This window comes from Bombyx mori, chromosome 15 (genome assembly GCF_030269925.1).
Source record: "Bombyx mori chromosome 15, ASM3026992v2".
In the NCBI taxonomy this organism is placed as follows: domain Eukaryota; kingdom Metazoa; phylum Arthropoda; class Insecta; order Lepidoptera; family Bombycidae; genus Bombyx; species Bombyx mori.
The window spans coordinates 8,658,417-8,676,631 of record NC_085121.1 but is presented as its reverse complement, the minus strand read 5'-3'; the positions used below and the strand labels follow the sequence as shown (position 1 = coordinate 8,676,631).

Genomic DNA, 18,215 nt, shown 5'->3' with positions numbered 1-18,215 from the left:
TGTACTTAACAAGCTAGTTAATCCTTTATTTACTTTTATTAATTTGTTTTTAAATCAATTTCAGAATGGATCAATTTCAATTAAGTTTAAAGTCAGTTTATTGTAACAATGAAGTAAAAAAAACCATTTACACTGTATAATGTAAGAATAGGATACCTTCTTCTAGAATTCCATAATATAATTGCTTGTTTCTGCCAAATGAAGTTAATGTTACCGTTTCCCATGGTATCCCCATATGCAGGTCCAAAGTCTGCTGTTCCCTTGTACGGTCTACTCTTATCCATGTTCCACCATATCTATAATATAAAAATCGTACTCTCATTTTCCTAAGTAGTGACGGAATACTACGTAATAATTTCTTTCAAGCTTCTTATCATATGACATAACAATTTCCATTTCATTATTGTGTAAACTTTAAAGTTTCTCGTATCTTTTTTATACTTTTGAGATGAAAAATATACCGGAAAAAGTGTTGGCCAACACTAGGAATAAAGTCGTATTTAGTTCTTATCTGTCCAGAATCTTTTTGTTCAAAAGAAGTCTCGACACTTAGATGTTGAGTTTTTCTTGCTCCTTTTTGTGTAATCCATTGTAATAGCCATTGATAGGATTTATCTCTGCATGGAACTTCAAGGGTTATCATACAATGCCTTCTAAATAATACCATTGAAGTCTGCAATCCTTTTCGTAGAATAGCTGCACTTGCACCTACACCGAAAAGTCCAAAACCTGCACCAAAATACGGATTTTGGGCTAAAGAAGCCATATATTCTACGATAGTCATTTTTAATTATTATCTTATAGTAGTCTCACTATTTATACATAGCAAAGGAAATACACCTAAATTATTTTTTATAAAGCAATGATATTATTTTTAAATTTAAATTTCGAGAAAATAAATCCTAGTTATGACGTTGACACTTGACAATCGGTTAATCAAAAGTTTTTTTCTAGTCTGAAAAAGCAAAGGCACCCGAAACAAATGCTATTCTAGTCTTTTCAGCGAAATCTTGGTGTACTTACAGAATGATATTACATATTAAACTTGTAAACTACTTAAAAGGCTCGAGTTATATTTTATTGCAAATTGAAAAAGAACATTTTGTTGTTGAAAATAGTTGATTAATTGAATGAGTAATAGTTGATGAAATGAAATGAAATTAGATATCTGAAATTAGAACGTAAAATGGTAGAAATTTACTTAAATCTCAAATGGCTTTTTGAAAAAACCTATTAGGCTCGGTCATCTCATAGTATCATGGAGGTACATTAAAATTAATAAATTCATACAGCTTCACTCTTGGTCTCCCTTTAAATTTGTAAAATAAATCCATAAATAATCCCATTTTTAAAATCGTTACATTCCTGTCCTTTAGCTATTATACCTTGCTAAACGAAAATAAATTCAATGGAAATGAAACGAGATGAGATGAGTGAAATGGATCTGAAGTAAGTAAAATAAATTCATTCTTTGGATTGATGATGGTTGATGATAGCCATATAATATAATATAAATAGAATAAAAGCCGTAGAATTAAATGAAGCAGATAAGATAGCATGGTAGGTATTAGGTGACCTGAAATAGAATGAAATCCCCGTTTGTACCGTATCATTTTGGTAGGGATTTACTGAGACTTCAGTGAAAAATTTAGAAAAACCTCAAGAAGCCACTTCTAGCGATTTGGTTTCACACACTTATACACGAGCTTATAGAAGATAACCGTCTAAAAATGAAGAAGTACATCTTCATTTTTAGACGATTTGGTAGAGCACACGTTGATTCAGAACACTCATCATGGAGAATACAAAATTTAAATTGTACTTAAGATTATTTTTATTCTGTCCTCCTACCCATTTCTGTTATGAGCATTTAGTTATGCTTTCCGGCTTACAGAGTAGGATTGCCTGTCTACAGTAACAATAAAAGTTTAGCCTCAAGTTTTAAAGTACATAGGTGGCAGCATTCATGTCGTAATATCGACCGCCTTTGGTAATCACTTGACACCAAATGGCCCACGAGTTGGACTTTTTGGCGGAAACGCGAGGAGTGAAGTTGTGTGATTTGTTTTATTTTGTCTATATAGTGTTTCTTCGGGTTTAAATGTGTAATAGCGGTGGTTTATTAACTGTTTAATATCTGTGAAAGTGCACAAATGTGGGAAAATGAAACAAAGCCGCTGGACGTAACTTCTCGGGATCTTCCAAAAAGTCCACTGAAAAAATCTCAGTAAATGACCACCATTTTACTGAGATTATATTTCAACCCACATATCTCATCTCATTTCATTTAATTTCATTCCAGTTGATTAATGTGTCCAATTAATCATCATCATTTCATTTCACTCTTTATTATCATTTTTCATAAAAATAAGAATATTTAAATTAAAATAAGACATGACTTAAAGGTCTCGTTACCAGGTCATAAAATTCCTATAAAAAAAATTGCCCACAAGCTCGTCTGCTTCTCGTGAGAAATAAAAGTAAAGGTTTGTTTCAAAGGTATCTTTGCAAATCCAGAGGTCTGAACGATTCAAAAGATTATGATTGTAATATTATCTTTGTGTAGACAGGAACTCTTACTAAGTGGTTATGACGTCATAACATAAATGCCGCAACCCATATTGAGAAATGAGTGCTAAGTCTTAATAGCATAGTATGAAGGTTGTCCTACCCTTTAAACCAGAAGGCGTGACTGCTTAACAGCAGAAATACGCAGGATGGTGGTACCTGACGGCACAGACTTATGGTACGTCCTACTGTCAGTAAATGCCGCAGTTGGGTATTACAGTATGCTGGTATAATAGTCAGAGAACACTGGTTTCGATTCTTCGGTGAATCCCTTAGTTGCCTTTTACAATAGATATCGGAAAGAGGCATCCATAGGGTCAATATAGTTTAGGCCTGGGTCTATGATAATAAAAAGTAATAGTATTGTACATGCCAACAGTGTGTGTTTATTGGTTCTTGTTTCACACAGCAGCGCAGGACTGAATCATTTATACAGGGTAAAACTACGGAGCACGTGACTAAGAAGTAAAAAATATATGCGTGCTTATAATGTTTGTAGAAAAAAAGGTAGCAAACCCTAAGTGCTTGATATTAATATGACATGGTGCGGGTCACGCGACCCCTATCGTTGATTCGGCGTCACGTCGAGCGCATGCCTGCATTCTGATTTCCCTGTAATTATTTAATCTATAAATATGTGTGTCATTTCATTTTGTTTAAAGTTTGGATACTGTATGTAATAAATACATCAATGTGCTGATAATACTTTTAGTATCTGGTTTTATATCCTATATATATTTTTAGTGACATAGGTGATGATTAGAGATGCTATTAACCTATAGACACAGCCCACTGAGTTTGTCGCCGGATCTTCTCAGTGGGTCGCGTTTCCGATTCGGTGGTAGATTCTGCGAAGCATTGTTCTTGCTAGGGCCAGTGTTAGCAACACTCCGGTTTGCGCCCCGTGAGCTCACCTACATGTTAGGGTGAATAGCCTCTCAAGGATATCAGCAAAAGTAGGGGAAAAAAAACAAGAGACGCTACTAGAAAAAATCAAGCAATTATAGTTCCTCCTTGGAATGGAACCAGAACTGTAACCACAGAAGCTAAATAATAAGAGCGCTAATACGATCATCGAGCGTGTCTTGTATTTTACAGATTGAATAATTCCTTTTTCTTGTTTTTTAACGTAGAGAGTCTCTTTTTAATTAAAATAAAATATTTATTTTTTAATATATTTCGGAAATCTACGCGGCCTTGACGAGAAGGCTGTGAATTCAATCATAGTTTTCAAGTAAAAATGTTTAAACCTTTCACAATATTATACTTCATTTTAATAAAGTTACAATGCGGCTTAGCATATACGTTGCCATCTAATAAATTTGTTTGTAAAAAAGATATATCAGAACATTGCCGCCGTCGCGTTGTCCCTTCAATGTTTTTGGCGAGTCAGGTTATTGGGGCAAACGCGAAGATACTGCATTTTTCTCCGCTAGATTTACCTTATAGCTGTTTTATAAGTGTAAGGTTTGTTAAACACTGTTTGTTAAATCATTCATTAAGCTATATTTTTTTAACTGACTAAAAAAACAGCGTATTTTTAAAAGTTTGTTTCCTCAGAACTTTTTCTAGTTGAACAGGCGCTTTTTATTATACGTGGTCCCATTTAAATTTTATTAAGAAGTACTTGCTGTCCATTAGTTTTTTCTTAAAATGCATATTTATTGACTTCGACTACATTGATGATATTCCTTCCCTTTTAATTTTATAGAAGTCGGTTGTCTTCGTAGCTAGAATGTAGGTATGTTGCTGTATGCTGTGCTCACGGTCAAAGGTTTCGGCGAATGCTGTTCGCAAAAGAATTCGCATAATCATATTAAACTAATGTGATTTTTTGTTACTAAAAATTTTTTTGAAAAATATATAACGTAGAATTTAGGCATTGTAATTTTTTCATCTATGGTTTGAGAGCCGAGGCGTAAATAATAACTGTTAAGAGTTACAGATGCTCATGATACACGCTTGCTTAGTGTGAGCACCGCGGATGTCCAAACTGTAAATTGATTTTGATAATAAATCTTTTCTTTTTGTATAATTTTGGTTGACTGTTAGATAATGCTTTAAGCATGAAGCTCATCAATGTATACAAAATCATTAGTGTAATAAATAAATAAATAAATAAATAAATAAATAAATAAGTAAATAAATAAATAAATAAATAAGTAATTACTGGTAAACTTCATTTACAGAACAGAAGTGGATAACGATATTATTCTCGTCATAGAAATTTTATCGACTGAGAGTCTCCTTAGATCTTGTTCAGGAAGTAGAAGTCAGCTGCTTGTATACGACGTTGATGAAAATTTCGGTGGTTACTGGGGTGACGTTCCGGAAACGTTGATAAAGCGAAAGAAAGATAACACGATTCGTTATTATTCACTTAAAACTACCGATGCGACTGATTCCACGTAAATATAGACTTCAATATTACGATATGGTGGTATTTCGTTATTATGTTAGTTATACCTAGATCATGCCGCGAAGGATGATGCGTTTTGGTTTGAAGTGTGGAACAACCATTACTCAGCCCCCGTCTGTCTTATCGTAGTGATAGCGAGCTTAGTGCCCGTAGGCATCCTGGATGAACATAAAATCCAACTGATAAGTGAGAGTTCCCGTATGCATCATTACCGGTAGGCACCGGCTTGGCTCTGCCCCTGGCATTGCTGAAGTCCATGGGCGATGGTAACCACTCACTATCAGGTGGGCCGTATGCTCGTCTGCCTACAAGGGCAATAAAAAAAAATGTCGCAAAAGGTGTGCTGCATATGGATCGATAGGTATTTCTGATTGCTAGACGGGATCACTTTAGAATGTATCACGACTATGAAAACAAAGTGGCAATATGTTCATTGTGTCAAAAAAGCTGTGTTATCCGTGAATGTGAGCGAAATCTGAAAGACACTGAACCCTGAAAATCTTACATAACTTTGTTGACACCTCCTGATCTGTTGGCTCAACAACAGAAACACTATGTAAGATATATTGTAAGATATATTTACATTTCAGTGACGATGATACCGGATCGAACGATGATAACGTTAAAAATGAAAATAGCGAACAAAATAAAAACTCGATACAAAACAATGATCATAAAGATTACATTACAGTCGAAGTGCCAATAGTTAATATTTCTGGCGTTGTTATATCAGGAGACAGTAAAGACTCGATGAGAAATCGTTTCGATATTATCAATTTACTCGATGTTTTGTATGACGTAGCACCTCGGTAAGATCTTGAACAAATTATATAGGTTTTACAAAGAGATACCTAGATCAAAAGCCATAGTTATTATAAAAAAATATTAATCTTTTTTTTATTGCCCTTGTATGCCAACGAGCATACGGCCTATCTGATGGTGAGTGGTTACCGTCGCCCATGGACTTCAGCAATGCCAGGGGCAGAGCCAAGCCGCTGTCAAAATAATAATCTAAATATTATAGACGAGGACACAATCTACACTGTACAGATTGATGTTGAGAATTGAAAAATAAAATACATTTAAAGCCGGATCATCAAAAATGCTTTTAATATGTTTTAATCTCATGTTTTTTTATTATTTCTGACGTTAAGCATAATTGTAACGTAACGTAAAAGGAATTTGAATTATGTCTACGACTCGCAGAAACCGAAGAAAACAATTTTAGAGAACCAATCTTTTGTGTATGGAGCTATCGAATCCCTCGGATTGCTATGCTGGACTATAAGCCCTTATTTACGCGGGTTCCGGGAGTCTATCGTTACGAATACGTTGTAAAAATATAAATAATCGTGTTGATTTATGTTTTAGACCAGAAAAAGCTTACGAAACAAGCTTAATTCCATTAGTTCAGTTTTCTGTCGCGAATGCAACAGAAGCAGCTGAATTTTCTGTATCTAAATCACAACAAAATGTGTTTACACCAGATAAGAGGTATGTCCAAACCCTTGCATTAAGCGCTTTTAGCTCTAACACTAGTAGTAGGGAGCCCGGTAACCGTACTCGTCGAACTCGGCACAGAGTTTGAGTTAGTTATTTTGCTGCGTCGCTTTTTTAAAGTAGCGTTCTGACGCTTCCTTAAGATACTTACATATCGGTTCTAGATTTAAGTCGTCGTGAAGATCTACATTCCTCACGTACCACGGTGATCGACTTCCTTGTGTTATTGCTACCGTTCCTGGAATAAAATATTCACTTAGTTTTCCTACCTCCAATATGCCTCCACCCCTTCCTATTTCCTATTTTAAGCACTGTTTGTGGGTCGAGTTTTTTGTATGGAAGAATTGCATTTGGCCTAGAGCCCTTGCTGATTAACTAATAACACAGTGAACAAACTCGAAGGCACAATCGGGAGGGGAGGGTTTGCTAACAGCTACCAAAGCGCGTTTTAAGTAGGTCTAACAGCCCAAGGGAAGCTGTTTTGCAAGTGCATGAGCCATTGGCCCGCTGAGAAGAGCTCTACAACAAGTTCGACGAGTGCAGTGACGTGTACTTTGGTCGCTACTAGCGTTAATACTCGCAGTATCCAACAGTATCGACAGTAGATTAGAAGCATCCGTCAGGAGCTGTTTAGGGAAAGCTATGAGATGCACATCCGTTCTATTTGTGCCGCAAAGCAATCACGCATTGTGGTATAAAGGATAGTCATTGTTCAAATATGTGTATGGGACTTGGACTGACTGTGTCAAGGAAGGCGACGACGTTCACACTGTGGCCAGTCTGACCAGTCGGTTTGTCCGTATGTTACGGCCATTTTAGTCGGGTACCTTTTTTTTTCTTTCCTTAGTACAATAGACCTGAACATGGAAATGATAAGGTAGGTAATCGAATGAATCAAAATGAATGAATCGAATCGAAGGAATGAATCGAAAATTAATGAGAACATGAACGTATTACCCACAGGTGTAGGGCATTTTAGAGGTCTTAAATATTTCGTGGGATATTTTTAAATAAATTATCGTTAGAACGAAGTAACTAAAATAGTTACTAAGAAATGAAAAAATAATACAATCATTTACAATAAATGATTTATTTATTAATAACATTTTCAACAGATTGATGAACAATTACAAAGAACTAATATCTACAAAACGAAGAAATAAATACAAAAAACTTAAGAACAATTCAAATAAATTATTACATTTTGGAAATATGCATAGAACATTATTTGGAACTTTACAAACTCGACCTTTCTCCGAAAGACAAAAGTTCAGTACGTATTTAATTTTCATTTATATAAACTTCATTTTATTTTTATTTATTACACTTCATGTATTTATACACATTGGCGGACTTAATGCCTAAGGCGAAATAGTAATACCAATCATCCAAAGGTACGGCAGAGGAAATAATAATATGTAATTGTAGATGCATTGAAACATAAACTAAAAACATAAACACATACAAAAATACACGTACTCCAATAAATGCATTAAATATATTGAACACACACGTATACCTACCTAAAAATACATACATACAATACATAAATTGAAATATGTATAGCTCATACAATATTATTTAATTTTTCACCTCTTATTAAATATAAATCCGACGATATTTTATGCCTAATAAAAAAAAACATTGAAGAGGTTTTCGTTGGATGCAATAGTCATAGTTACATTACATAATATGTATACGGAGGAGGAACTGCCTCAATAAATTATCACTTTACAGATGAATTAAAATATTTTATTACTAAACCAAGGATATTGAAAACAAAAACCAAATTGTCTTCAGTAACTTCCATCCTCTCACCTCTAAAGGCAAAATCTAATCTGAGCAGTACAAACTCGTGGAGGCTTATCGAGCATCTGATGAGTGTCCTAAAGAACGACTCGAGCAATAAAAGCGAACAACATAAAATGTCGTTCATGAAAGATTGGAATAGTCTTAACTTGGATAATAACAAAAGCGGTATTTTTTTTAAACTTAATACATAATTAATATATTTAGACCGTCAACAATAGTGAGTAGACCCATAACCATTGCGTCATCACAAATATCACAATTATTATAGTACTAGCTCAACCGACAGACTTCGTAGTGCCTCAATCGATAAATAAAATACCTAAAATTTAATTAATTCCAAGTATTTTCATATTTATCTACCTTTTAAACCTTCTCTGGACTTCCGCAAATAATTCAAGACCAAAATTAGCCAAATCAGTCCAGCCGTTCTCGAGTTTTAGCGAGATTAACGAACAGCAATTCATTTTTATATATATAGATAAGTAAAATTCACATAATATTAGTCATACATACAACGTAGAAATGCGACTGCGTCGATGTTCGAATCCCGCAGACGGGTACCAATTTTTCTGATGAAATACGTTAGGTAACAAATGTTCACGATTGACTTCCACGGTAGAGGAATAAACATCGTGTAATAAAAATCAAGCCCGCAAAAACTATAATTTTTGTAATTAACGGTACCGTCATTCTTTAATTTGTGATTATATTGTTTATTGCACTAAATCCATGGATGAGCTGACGTCACAATACAACCTGAATGCCTTCTTCACCCATATCGAGAAAAGAGCTCGAAGTTTTTATTGCACTAAAACAACGACTATCCCGCAAACCATTTCGTACCAGGGATCAGAAAAATGTATAGTCTTCTTCTTCTTCTATATATATAAAAATGAATTGCTGTTCGTTAGTCTCGCTAAAACTTGAGAACGGCTAGACCGATTTGGCTAATTTTGGTCTTGAATAATTTGTGGAAGTCCAGAGAAGGTTTAAAAGGTAAATAAATATGAAAATGCTCGGAATTAAATAAAAATAACAATTTTATTTTTCCTTTGATGTGTCCCCCCCCCGTCGGACGGATTCCTTTTGTTTGTTTTAAGTTTATTTTATACAAAAGTTTAGGTCTTTTATTTACCTATCGATTGAGGCACTACGAAGTCTGCCGGGTCAGCTAGTATAGAATATATATTAATGCGTATCCTATATAAATAAATATTAATTTGCAGTATATCTATTGCCAAATTTGTCTTTATATAATACGGTTAAAATTATTCCAAACCTGCAAGTTGTAACGACGCTTCCTATAGCGACTTACATGTAAGTAAATAACATTAAATTAATTATATATTTTAATTGAAAATAGTTGTAATAGGTATAGGAATATTTTCCAAAAATCCTCTACAACTCATTTATGTATAAAGAAAAACCAGGAACTGGGAAAACTATTCTTGTGCAGAGGAATAATGTTTTTTTTTTATTGCTTAGATGGGTGGACGAGCTCACAGCCCACCTGGTGTTAAGTGGTTACTGGAGCCCGTAGACATCTACAACGTAAATGCACCACCCACCTTGAGATATAAGTTCTAAGCTCTCAGTATAGTTACAACGGCCCTTCAAACCGAAACGCATTACTGCTTCACGGCGGAAATAGGCAGGGCGGTGGTACCTACCTGTGCGGAATCACAAAAGGTCCTACCAGTAATTTGTTATTATTACAGTTGCTTATTATTATTATTCTGTTTGGATGTACGAAAAATAGTTATAATTTTAGTTCGTTGATTTTGAAAGTAAATATTACATACATCTCAGAAACGATTTGTAAGTCGTATCCTATCGGAAAGTTCTCTAATATTTTACATGAATCAACTTTGAAAAATGTGTACATTTTGAATTGTTGATGTTGTTGGGTTCAACTTTTCCCATCACTATATTTACATAGTTATAATTCGTTAGATATTAGCTTGAAGTTAATGGCTAATTTAAAAACGATATTTCAGCGATTCCAAGTTTCTTAGCCAAACAGAAAAAACTATTTCATTGCAATTCACTAAGCCTATGCCCCCAATGAATAAAACTGAAATATACAACAGCGTTTTAAATCGAGAATCTAGTTTTGAAAATATGGAAACCACGTCGGCTTACTCTTCAGAAATATATGTTCCTGATATCGAAGACGACACGGGTGAACTAAAATATTTTTTATTATCAAAAGAAAAGTTGAAAAATTCCCTAACAAGCATCATTTTCATTTCAGACATCGAATCAAATTCATCATCGAATGATTCTTTATTCAATCATACCGGATATAAAAGGTAGGTATAAAAGCATAATTTTATATGCAATCATTCTCCACAATGAGATTGTAATATTTATCTGTGCTGTAACGTGAAAAGGCTTGAAATTCCTGTTTTTTTACGGACTTCTTACTTACGTCTTCTCCTGGTAATGTGTGATCACAGTATTATACATATCTACGGTAAAAGTATATTTAATTTAAGTATCTTCAATACTTCAATAATATACACTAGATGGGAAGAAGCTAGCTATAAAGAAAGTAGCAACTACAAATTGGGTTGAAAAAACCCAATCTAGAGAAGATTGGCTATTCTTGGAGGAGGCCTTTATCCGAGGAGGGATCCTTGCGTGGAGTGGATATAGTACCTAATATTATTCAACAAACACAATTGTTAGACAACTATTCACATAGATCACATAGATTTAATTTTGTTTTTATAAGTCACTTGCACGAAATAAAAGGCTTTTATTTATCTTCATAACTAATTTGTGGGTTTTATATGGATGAATTGTTTATTAATATAAAAGGTCTTTGTGCTTCTGGCTTACTTACAAAATCATTAAGTGGTACAGATATTGTAATGCACTCGGTGCTAAGTGGAAGAAAAAAATACAGGTTTTTTTTTCAGTACAAAACCAGCGGTAGGATCACTTGTTGATCATAAATCATGGGAAAATTTAGTACAAGTTGCTCCTGCCATAGCCGATGTATTAAACCAGACAAATCAGATTAATACTACAGTACCTTCTATGTAAGATTCTCAGAGAACTATATTGTTGTTATTTAATAAAACATTAAGGATATATAGTTCTGCATTTTAAAGATTAAAGCGTGATAGAAGATTTATAAAGCTAATCGATGTGGAAAATGCTCGTCCGTACGTTATAAAAGAGAAGACTGTCGATGTTGAATTAACGAACATGTCCAATGAAGATTCATACGACACGCAAAGTAATCAGGGATATTTGGAAATAGCAGATGTTGAGGTGAAATTTCGCTAATACGTGTTAAAATACTAACTCCAAATACTAATAGAATAATTGTTTACGTACAAAACGGAAACAAACGAGAGTCTACGGCCACTCATTGATATTACCGATAAAAGAACGGTTTTCGAATATGTAGCAAAAATAAAAAATAAATAGTCCCGGAGATAATCTCGATTAATTCTTCACAGTATTTTCAATACGGTTTTTCAAACAATACGAACTAGACTCTCTATTAGCGCAGATCTAACTATCGATTGGCAACTGATGATGTCAATATTCTAATCCATTAGGCTATTATCGTTTTTAATAAGCACGTAACTTGTATGTGCTTATGATCGACTTCTGCGATAAAAGAATGACTTTGAGTTATGATAAAAATTAAATATATTAATGAATGAAGAAATCTTTAACAGTGAATATAGGAATTGGGTCGCATTTATTTAACCCGCGAATAGTATAAACGCGAATGAAGGAAGCGTGAATAATGAGCTTTTACAGTATTTTGTTGCTCTATATAAATTATATTAAATATTTTTGTCTCAATCGTATTCATTTATACTTAGTCTGGCCATAAATACTGCTACAATAAAAAAATTCTATTGCAAATAACATTTATTACTTTTACAGTGTGTTAGTTTAATATATAAATATAAAAAAATTTAAAGTATAAAAAGCTTATTCGAAGCCTCCATTGGCTGCAATACAGTCCTTTAAACGTTGAGGCCAGTTATCACTATTGATAACTGGCTTCAACGTTCTTCTATAAGCACGCACTCTTTCCATGGGAAAAATTTTCACTGCCAATCGTACGGATTGTTTTAGGGACTCCAAATTATCATGGCGTTTAGAGCAAGCCGTACTCTCTAAAACTGACCATAAATCATAATCCAGCGGATTAAGATCGGGACTAGACGACGGCCAGTCTTCAGCTCTGATGAAGTCCGAAACGTTCGTTTCCAACCAAGACTGCGTAGACCGAGCTTTATGACCTGGCACCGAGTCTTGTTGGAAGGACCAGTCTTGATTATTGAACATGGTGTTGTTAAGGGGCTTCACTACCTTCTCAAGAATGGTATCTTGATACACTTGTGCCGATGTTTTGATACCTTTTCACAAAAGTAGCTCAGTCACTCGTTCATAGCTAATACCCCACCAAACCATCACTGAAGTCGGATAGTGCCCACGTTGCACTCTGTCGACTAATTGGGAAGCTTCCTTAGAGCTTTGAGCATAAATACGGTCATTTTGTTTGTTAAAATGTTGCTCAATTGTAAAAAAATTCTCACCCGCAAACAACATTTTTCTATGACCTCCCTTTGCGTACCGCTTTAGTAGTTGTTTCGATTTTACCACCCTATTCTCTTTTAAATTATCAGTTAAGAAATGACCAGTACGTCTCTTATAGGCTGCAAGTCCTAAGTCATCTTTTAAAATACGCGACACGGTTCTAGGTGCTATCTTCATCTCCCGAGATAAAATATTTTGCATTCGGACAGGATTTCTTCGAATTCTTTCCCTTACTGCTTTGACCACCTTTTTCGTACGAACACTACGTGGACGGCCAGATCTTTTTCTGTCACAAACAGAGGAGGTCTCATTGCACCTATTAATAGCCCGGTACACAAATATTTTACTAATACCAAGCGTATGGAGAGTTTTAAAAATTGCATTTGGCTCCATACCTACTTTGTGTAATGCAATCACAGCGATTCGGTTCTCTTTATCACCTCACTCCATTTTAATATTGCAAAATATTGTACAATATATTGGCGCCAAAATGAGAAAACTCAATGAGCAATCATATAAAAATGACAGATTCCAAATTCAAATGTAATATTTTGTTTATTTTTAATTGTGACAGTATTTATGGCCAGACTAAGTATTATATTTATAGCCACGAACATTAAACAAACGCTAATCAATGGTTCTTATTTAATATAAATTATCTCACAGAACTCTGGCCGTTTGGCTTTACGCCAACTAAGCCACTCTTTGGGTGCACTAAAGCTAAACATATGTGATAGTAGCGAATCGACGTCTAAGTTAATCTATTTGTTTAATTCATCGAAAATCGTCATTGCCATAGATAATTTCACGGTGAGTTATTGAGTTAATTATTCTTAAAAAGTGTAAGTCGTTCAGAAAACCGTCAGTACTTTATTATTTAAGTAAAAAGACAGTGTTACTGTTACGGTTTATTCTTAAAATTGTTTATTCTATTGTTTAGTACATAGTTAATAGTTATTAGAAAGTTAATAGTTATTAGGGACATGCGTAAAACATCGAAACCCTCCCCCAATCACGCTTTGTGAGCTCAAAATTGTTCTCACAGAGGTATAAGCGAATGTTTACCAAAATCGTATAAGAAACTTGTTGTACAGCGTGCCAAACCGCATAAACTCAGTACGTAATGCAAACATAAGGAGGTAATACAACAAATTAAAATAAAATTAAAACATATTGTTGTACAAAAATGTCATGTTTCCTATTTTTGATTTAAGGTGAGATCAGCTGTTTATTCTTTTTTATGTAATTTTTAATGAATAAAGTGTAGTGACATAAATTTTATTACTTTAATTTAAGCGGTATTTAATTGTCTACTAAACACAATTTATTTCATTAGGCTAGCATTCTTAGTTTCCAATATTTATAGGTTTCTTTAGGTGACCAATATTCATTGCTTCGAGTGTATATATATAATAAACAAAACAGTTAAGTACATTTTTTTTTACTTTGTTTGTCCACCGAATTCTTTTATTTTTTGAAAGACATAATTTTGGATTCAGTGTTTATTACAAATGTTTGATAATAAAACAATAAATAAAACGAAAAAGAAGATACGAAAGAACGAGAAAAAAAAGAAGAAAATGTATCTTAATTTTAAAGTATCAGTGTATCAAAGTATCAGTGGTTATGGTCAAATGTCGATTATTAGGTTAGTATATAAATAACTATAAATATAGTAAAACTAATCTATTTTATTAATTTTTCTATTCGTTCCTACTTTGCAGTTTAAGGTAATACGGGATAGCTGGTTTCGCTGAAAAGGGTTTTGAATGCACAAATAATCTATTACGATTATATACCTACTAAGACTATACTTTTCATATTTATTATTACACTTTACAAATTAGAACGTGTATTGTTTTAATGCTACTCACAGTACCATTTTTACTAATAAAATACTAGCATGCATATGCCTGTGTGTAACAGAATAAAAAAGAATTCAAGTGATTGGATCAGCAGGGAGTACACAATATCGTGCAGAATGAGAAACTCAATTTATAATATTTTCATTATTATCAACTGCACATCTGAACAATAAAATTACGATGAAACGCGTAAGCTATTACCGGCTTACTAGGATGATCTGTTGCAAAATCTTTTATTTCAGTTTTTAATACTTATGTAGATGTGTGAGTGAATATTTTGTCTACGCACAGAAGTACTTCATATTGATAAAATATGATGACAAGTTAAAGTTTTATGAACTGCTCCAAGCAGTACGGTCGTTCGCTATGCGAATTATGAATGAAGTGGTGACAGTCTGTCTCCGTGTTTATAGAAAGTTATAGAACAATTAAGAAATGCTCTTACATTTCTTGTTACAATTGAGTAATTTGTTGTGGATAGTTTTCGAAATTTTCAGCTCTTAGACCATAACTATTTATTTTTATTATAAGAGATTACGTAATCTATCTTTATATATAAAAATGAATTGCTGTTCGTTAGTCTCGCTAAAACTCGAGAACGGCTGGACCGATTTGGCTAATTTTGGTCTTGAATTATTTGTGAAAATCCAGAGAAGGTTTAAAATGTAGATAAATATGAAAATGCTCGGAATTAAATAAAAATAACAATTTTGTTTTTCCTTTGATGTGTTCCCCGTCGGACGGATTCCTTTTGTTTATTTTAAGTTTATTTTATACAAAAATTTAGGTCTTTTATTTATCGATTGAGGCACTACGAAGTCTGCCGGGTCAGCTAGTTTTCAATAAAATTGACATCACAAATAATGAGAGAGAGATCAGGATTACCTTGGACTTAACTTTTTTTCGTTTGCTCAGTGTTAGTTATTTTCTCGTCAAATTTTTATCTACCTTATGGTGATTAATTTGCGATTTTGTTATATTTAATTTCCAGATGGACTATATGACGCTAGTGTTAACTCCTGCCCGTGCTTTATCAGATATGAATTCAAGGTGTTCCAATACACAAATGGAATGTCATGTTTATGGTACCCGAATATGCATAGATACAAGTTCTATGTGTGATGGAGTGCCGAATTGTGGTTCTTATGGTATTTCTGATTGTGAAACAATTATTAAATTGACGGCCCGTATATACATTTCAATACTGCACACAACTTCAACAATATGACGAAAGCTTTTTCATTAACATTGTAAAGAAGTGGGCTTTACTTTCAATTACTTTTATTATTTTTGATATCCACTTGTGACTTTGGATTTTTTTTACCTTTTTTCATTTCTTTTCAGACATTTACGATGAAGATCGTTTGTTGTGTCGATCAACTGGTTTTGAACATAATATGTATCTTGCTTCATTTACTTTACTGGCAGTTTTATTTACGGCATTGTACATTGTACAGTATTGGATCAAGAAATGTGTACCTAGTGTTTCTGAGGCCTTTTTTGTGTACTCGAACGGCGAAGAAAACATGTAAGAACATATTAATATTAAACATATTGCTATTGTTGTTCTCGAATTGCCTCCCAAAACCTAATTGATGGAAAAAAAGTATAGTTAAACAAATTTGTATTTTGCGTCTTTACGGATCATAAGCTTTGACAAATTATCTAGATTTTTTGGTTTGGTTTTTGCGTTTTATCTTGTTTGTATTTGTATGAAACATTGAGACAAATAATGGTCTAATTCATTCAAACCAGTTAACTTATTACGATAGACCACTGAAAACTATTCTTAAATTTCAGTTCAGTCTGTGTGAAGATTAGCGCGCACGAACACACAGACCATCAATCTGTTTACAATTTAATTTTCGTGCAGGAAATACGAGTCTGTCAATAATTATAATTTAAATTAATATGAAAAGGAGTCATTGTCATGTTATTTTACCGACCCAAAAAGTAATTCATCAACCCACAAGACACTTTTTTTTTAAATAGAGTACATTCGTTTCACTTTTGTTTTCCTTAATTAATCAAATAATCAAAAGTTTATTTTACTTTTTTGCATAAAATAACAACAATCCGTACCTACTTATTTATTTTATTACGATTCTGTTTGAATATGTTGTATATATACCTATATGCATAGTATAAGTAGAAGGTATGGTGGCTGGAGTTATGCAAGAGACAAGAAAGCTTCATGTATTATGTACTTTCAGGTTATTACTGAAAAGTGTAATGCGATCTCCTAATGAAATCGACAATGATTCCAAACTGGTATATCTTGGTCATCCAGAAGATGATTTAATGTATGATGGTGATCAAGATGGAAACAAAAAGAAAAAATCTTGTATTAGATTGTTAATTGACTTTTTTTGCTGTAAATATCTCCGACATAAATTTAAATCGATAGAAAATAGTGATATCATGGTGTCCGGTCTATCAAACGACAACATGAAAGCGAAGAAAAGGTTTTCTTTTACCGAGTTTGAGATACGAAAGATGTTAGGAATTCCATCAGTTAATACCGGAGTCCAAACGGAAAATGGCATTGCATTGAAAGATTTTCAGAACACTCAATTTAAGAAAAATGATTTGAAGTCTCTAGAATGTTCAGTTTCAGAAAATTTGGTACTGTCGGATGAATATTCATTTTTAGACCCAGATAATTTTAATTGCCAAGTTAATGATGAAGAATTAAATGTTTTAAAATTCTTTCAAGCGTCAAAGCCTTCAACGTCGAAGGCTCATTCAGTCAGTTCAGTAAACATAAATTCAAAATTCAAAAAAGTACTTGAAGAAGCCGAACTTAAATGTTATGAGTATGACAATTTAAATCAATCCTTGAATGACAACAGTCCCACTTCTAGCTCCTTTTTATCAAATGCTCAAGTACACGAAGGTAGTTCGGAGCGAAGAAGTAAACATTTACGTTTTCAAGATAGTCTGTCAATTATATCAGAATCGACAGGGCTTGATGAAAACAAAATTAGGCGTCAACATAAACTGGAGAGATCGAAGCGTCTAAGCGATTTGGAAACAATTCAAGAAAATAATGAATCAAACGAGAACAAAGACAAAACATATTTCTGGAAAACAAAGTCGAAGAAGAAAAGGCGTGACTGAATTCTATACTATTTATTATATTACCATTATTATTGTATCAACTTTTGCTGCATTAAGTTTTAATGTTACAAATTCAGAAATAAAGACGGACATCGTATGTCACAATCGCATCGCACCGCCATTTCCTAATTAAGATCAATTGTCCACCGGATAGGACACGTGCCAAAATGTGTCTTTATAGCGGCATTCCGTCATCGTGCCTGTTATAATCAGAGTAACTTCTGTGTAGTTCAAATAATAATAATAATAATCGGGGACGAGTCACACACGGTCACCTCGTACCAAACTTAAGATTCCCTGTACTATGGGAACCAGAGACTAATATACATACTAAAATACGTACAAATATTTGTATACCT

General features: G+C 33.5%; 2 protein-coding genes across 5 annotated transcripts in view; one reads left to right on the top strand and one right to left on the bottom strand.

The window, feature by feature from the left end:
* The window catches only part of LOC101736280 (mitochondrial chaperone BCS1), a 35,849-nt gene that overhangs the window by 5,417 nt on the left and 12,217 nt on the right, over positions 1-18,215 (bottom strand). For 2 of the 3 annotated variants that reach the window (XM_062672557.1, XM_062672556.1), the window contains exons 2-3: positions 6,639-6,725; positions 157-296 (exon numbers count right to left, since the gene is read on the bottom strand). In XM_062672557.1, coding sequence (XP_062528541.1) covers positions 157-296; positions 6,639-6,725 — 227 coding nt within the window. Of the gene's footprint in view, positions 1-156; positions 297-461; positions 950-6,638; positions 6,726-18,215 lie in introns of those variants that run through there. The other variant, XM_004928453.4, reaches the window with a different exon arrangement.
* On the top strand, positions 3,766-17,966 carry LOC105842003 (uncharacterized). Of its 2 annotated transcripts, XM_038015859.2 has the most exons (15): positions 3,766-4,035; positions 4,758-4,976; positions 5,578-5,796; positions 6,359-6,481; positions 7,603-7,760; positions 8,225-8,464; positions 9,526-9,616; positions 10,297-10,481; positions 10,554-10,611; positions 11,224-11,346; positions 11,419-11,581; positions 13,538-13,681; positions 15,728-15,884; positions 16,081-16,264; positions 16,950-17,966. In XM_038015859.2, the coding sequence occupies exons 1-15, from the start codon at positions 3,809-3,811 to the stop codon at positions 17,854-17,856; spliced, it is 3,198 nt and encodes a 1,065-aa protein (XP_037871787.1). In that variant the 5' UTR covers positions 3,766-3,808; the 3' UTR covers positions 17,857-17,966. The 2 variants fall into 2 exon arrangements, with proteins under 2 accessions (XP_037871787.1, XP_037871785.1); XM_038015857.2 differs by having other exon boundaries at positions 10,297-10,611.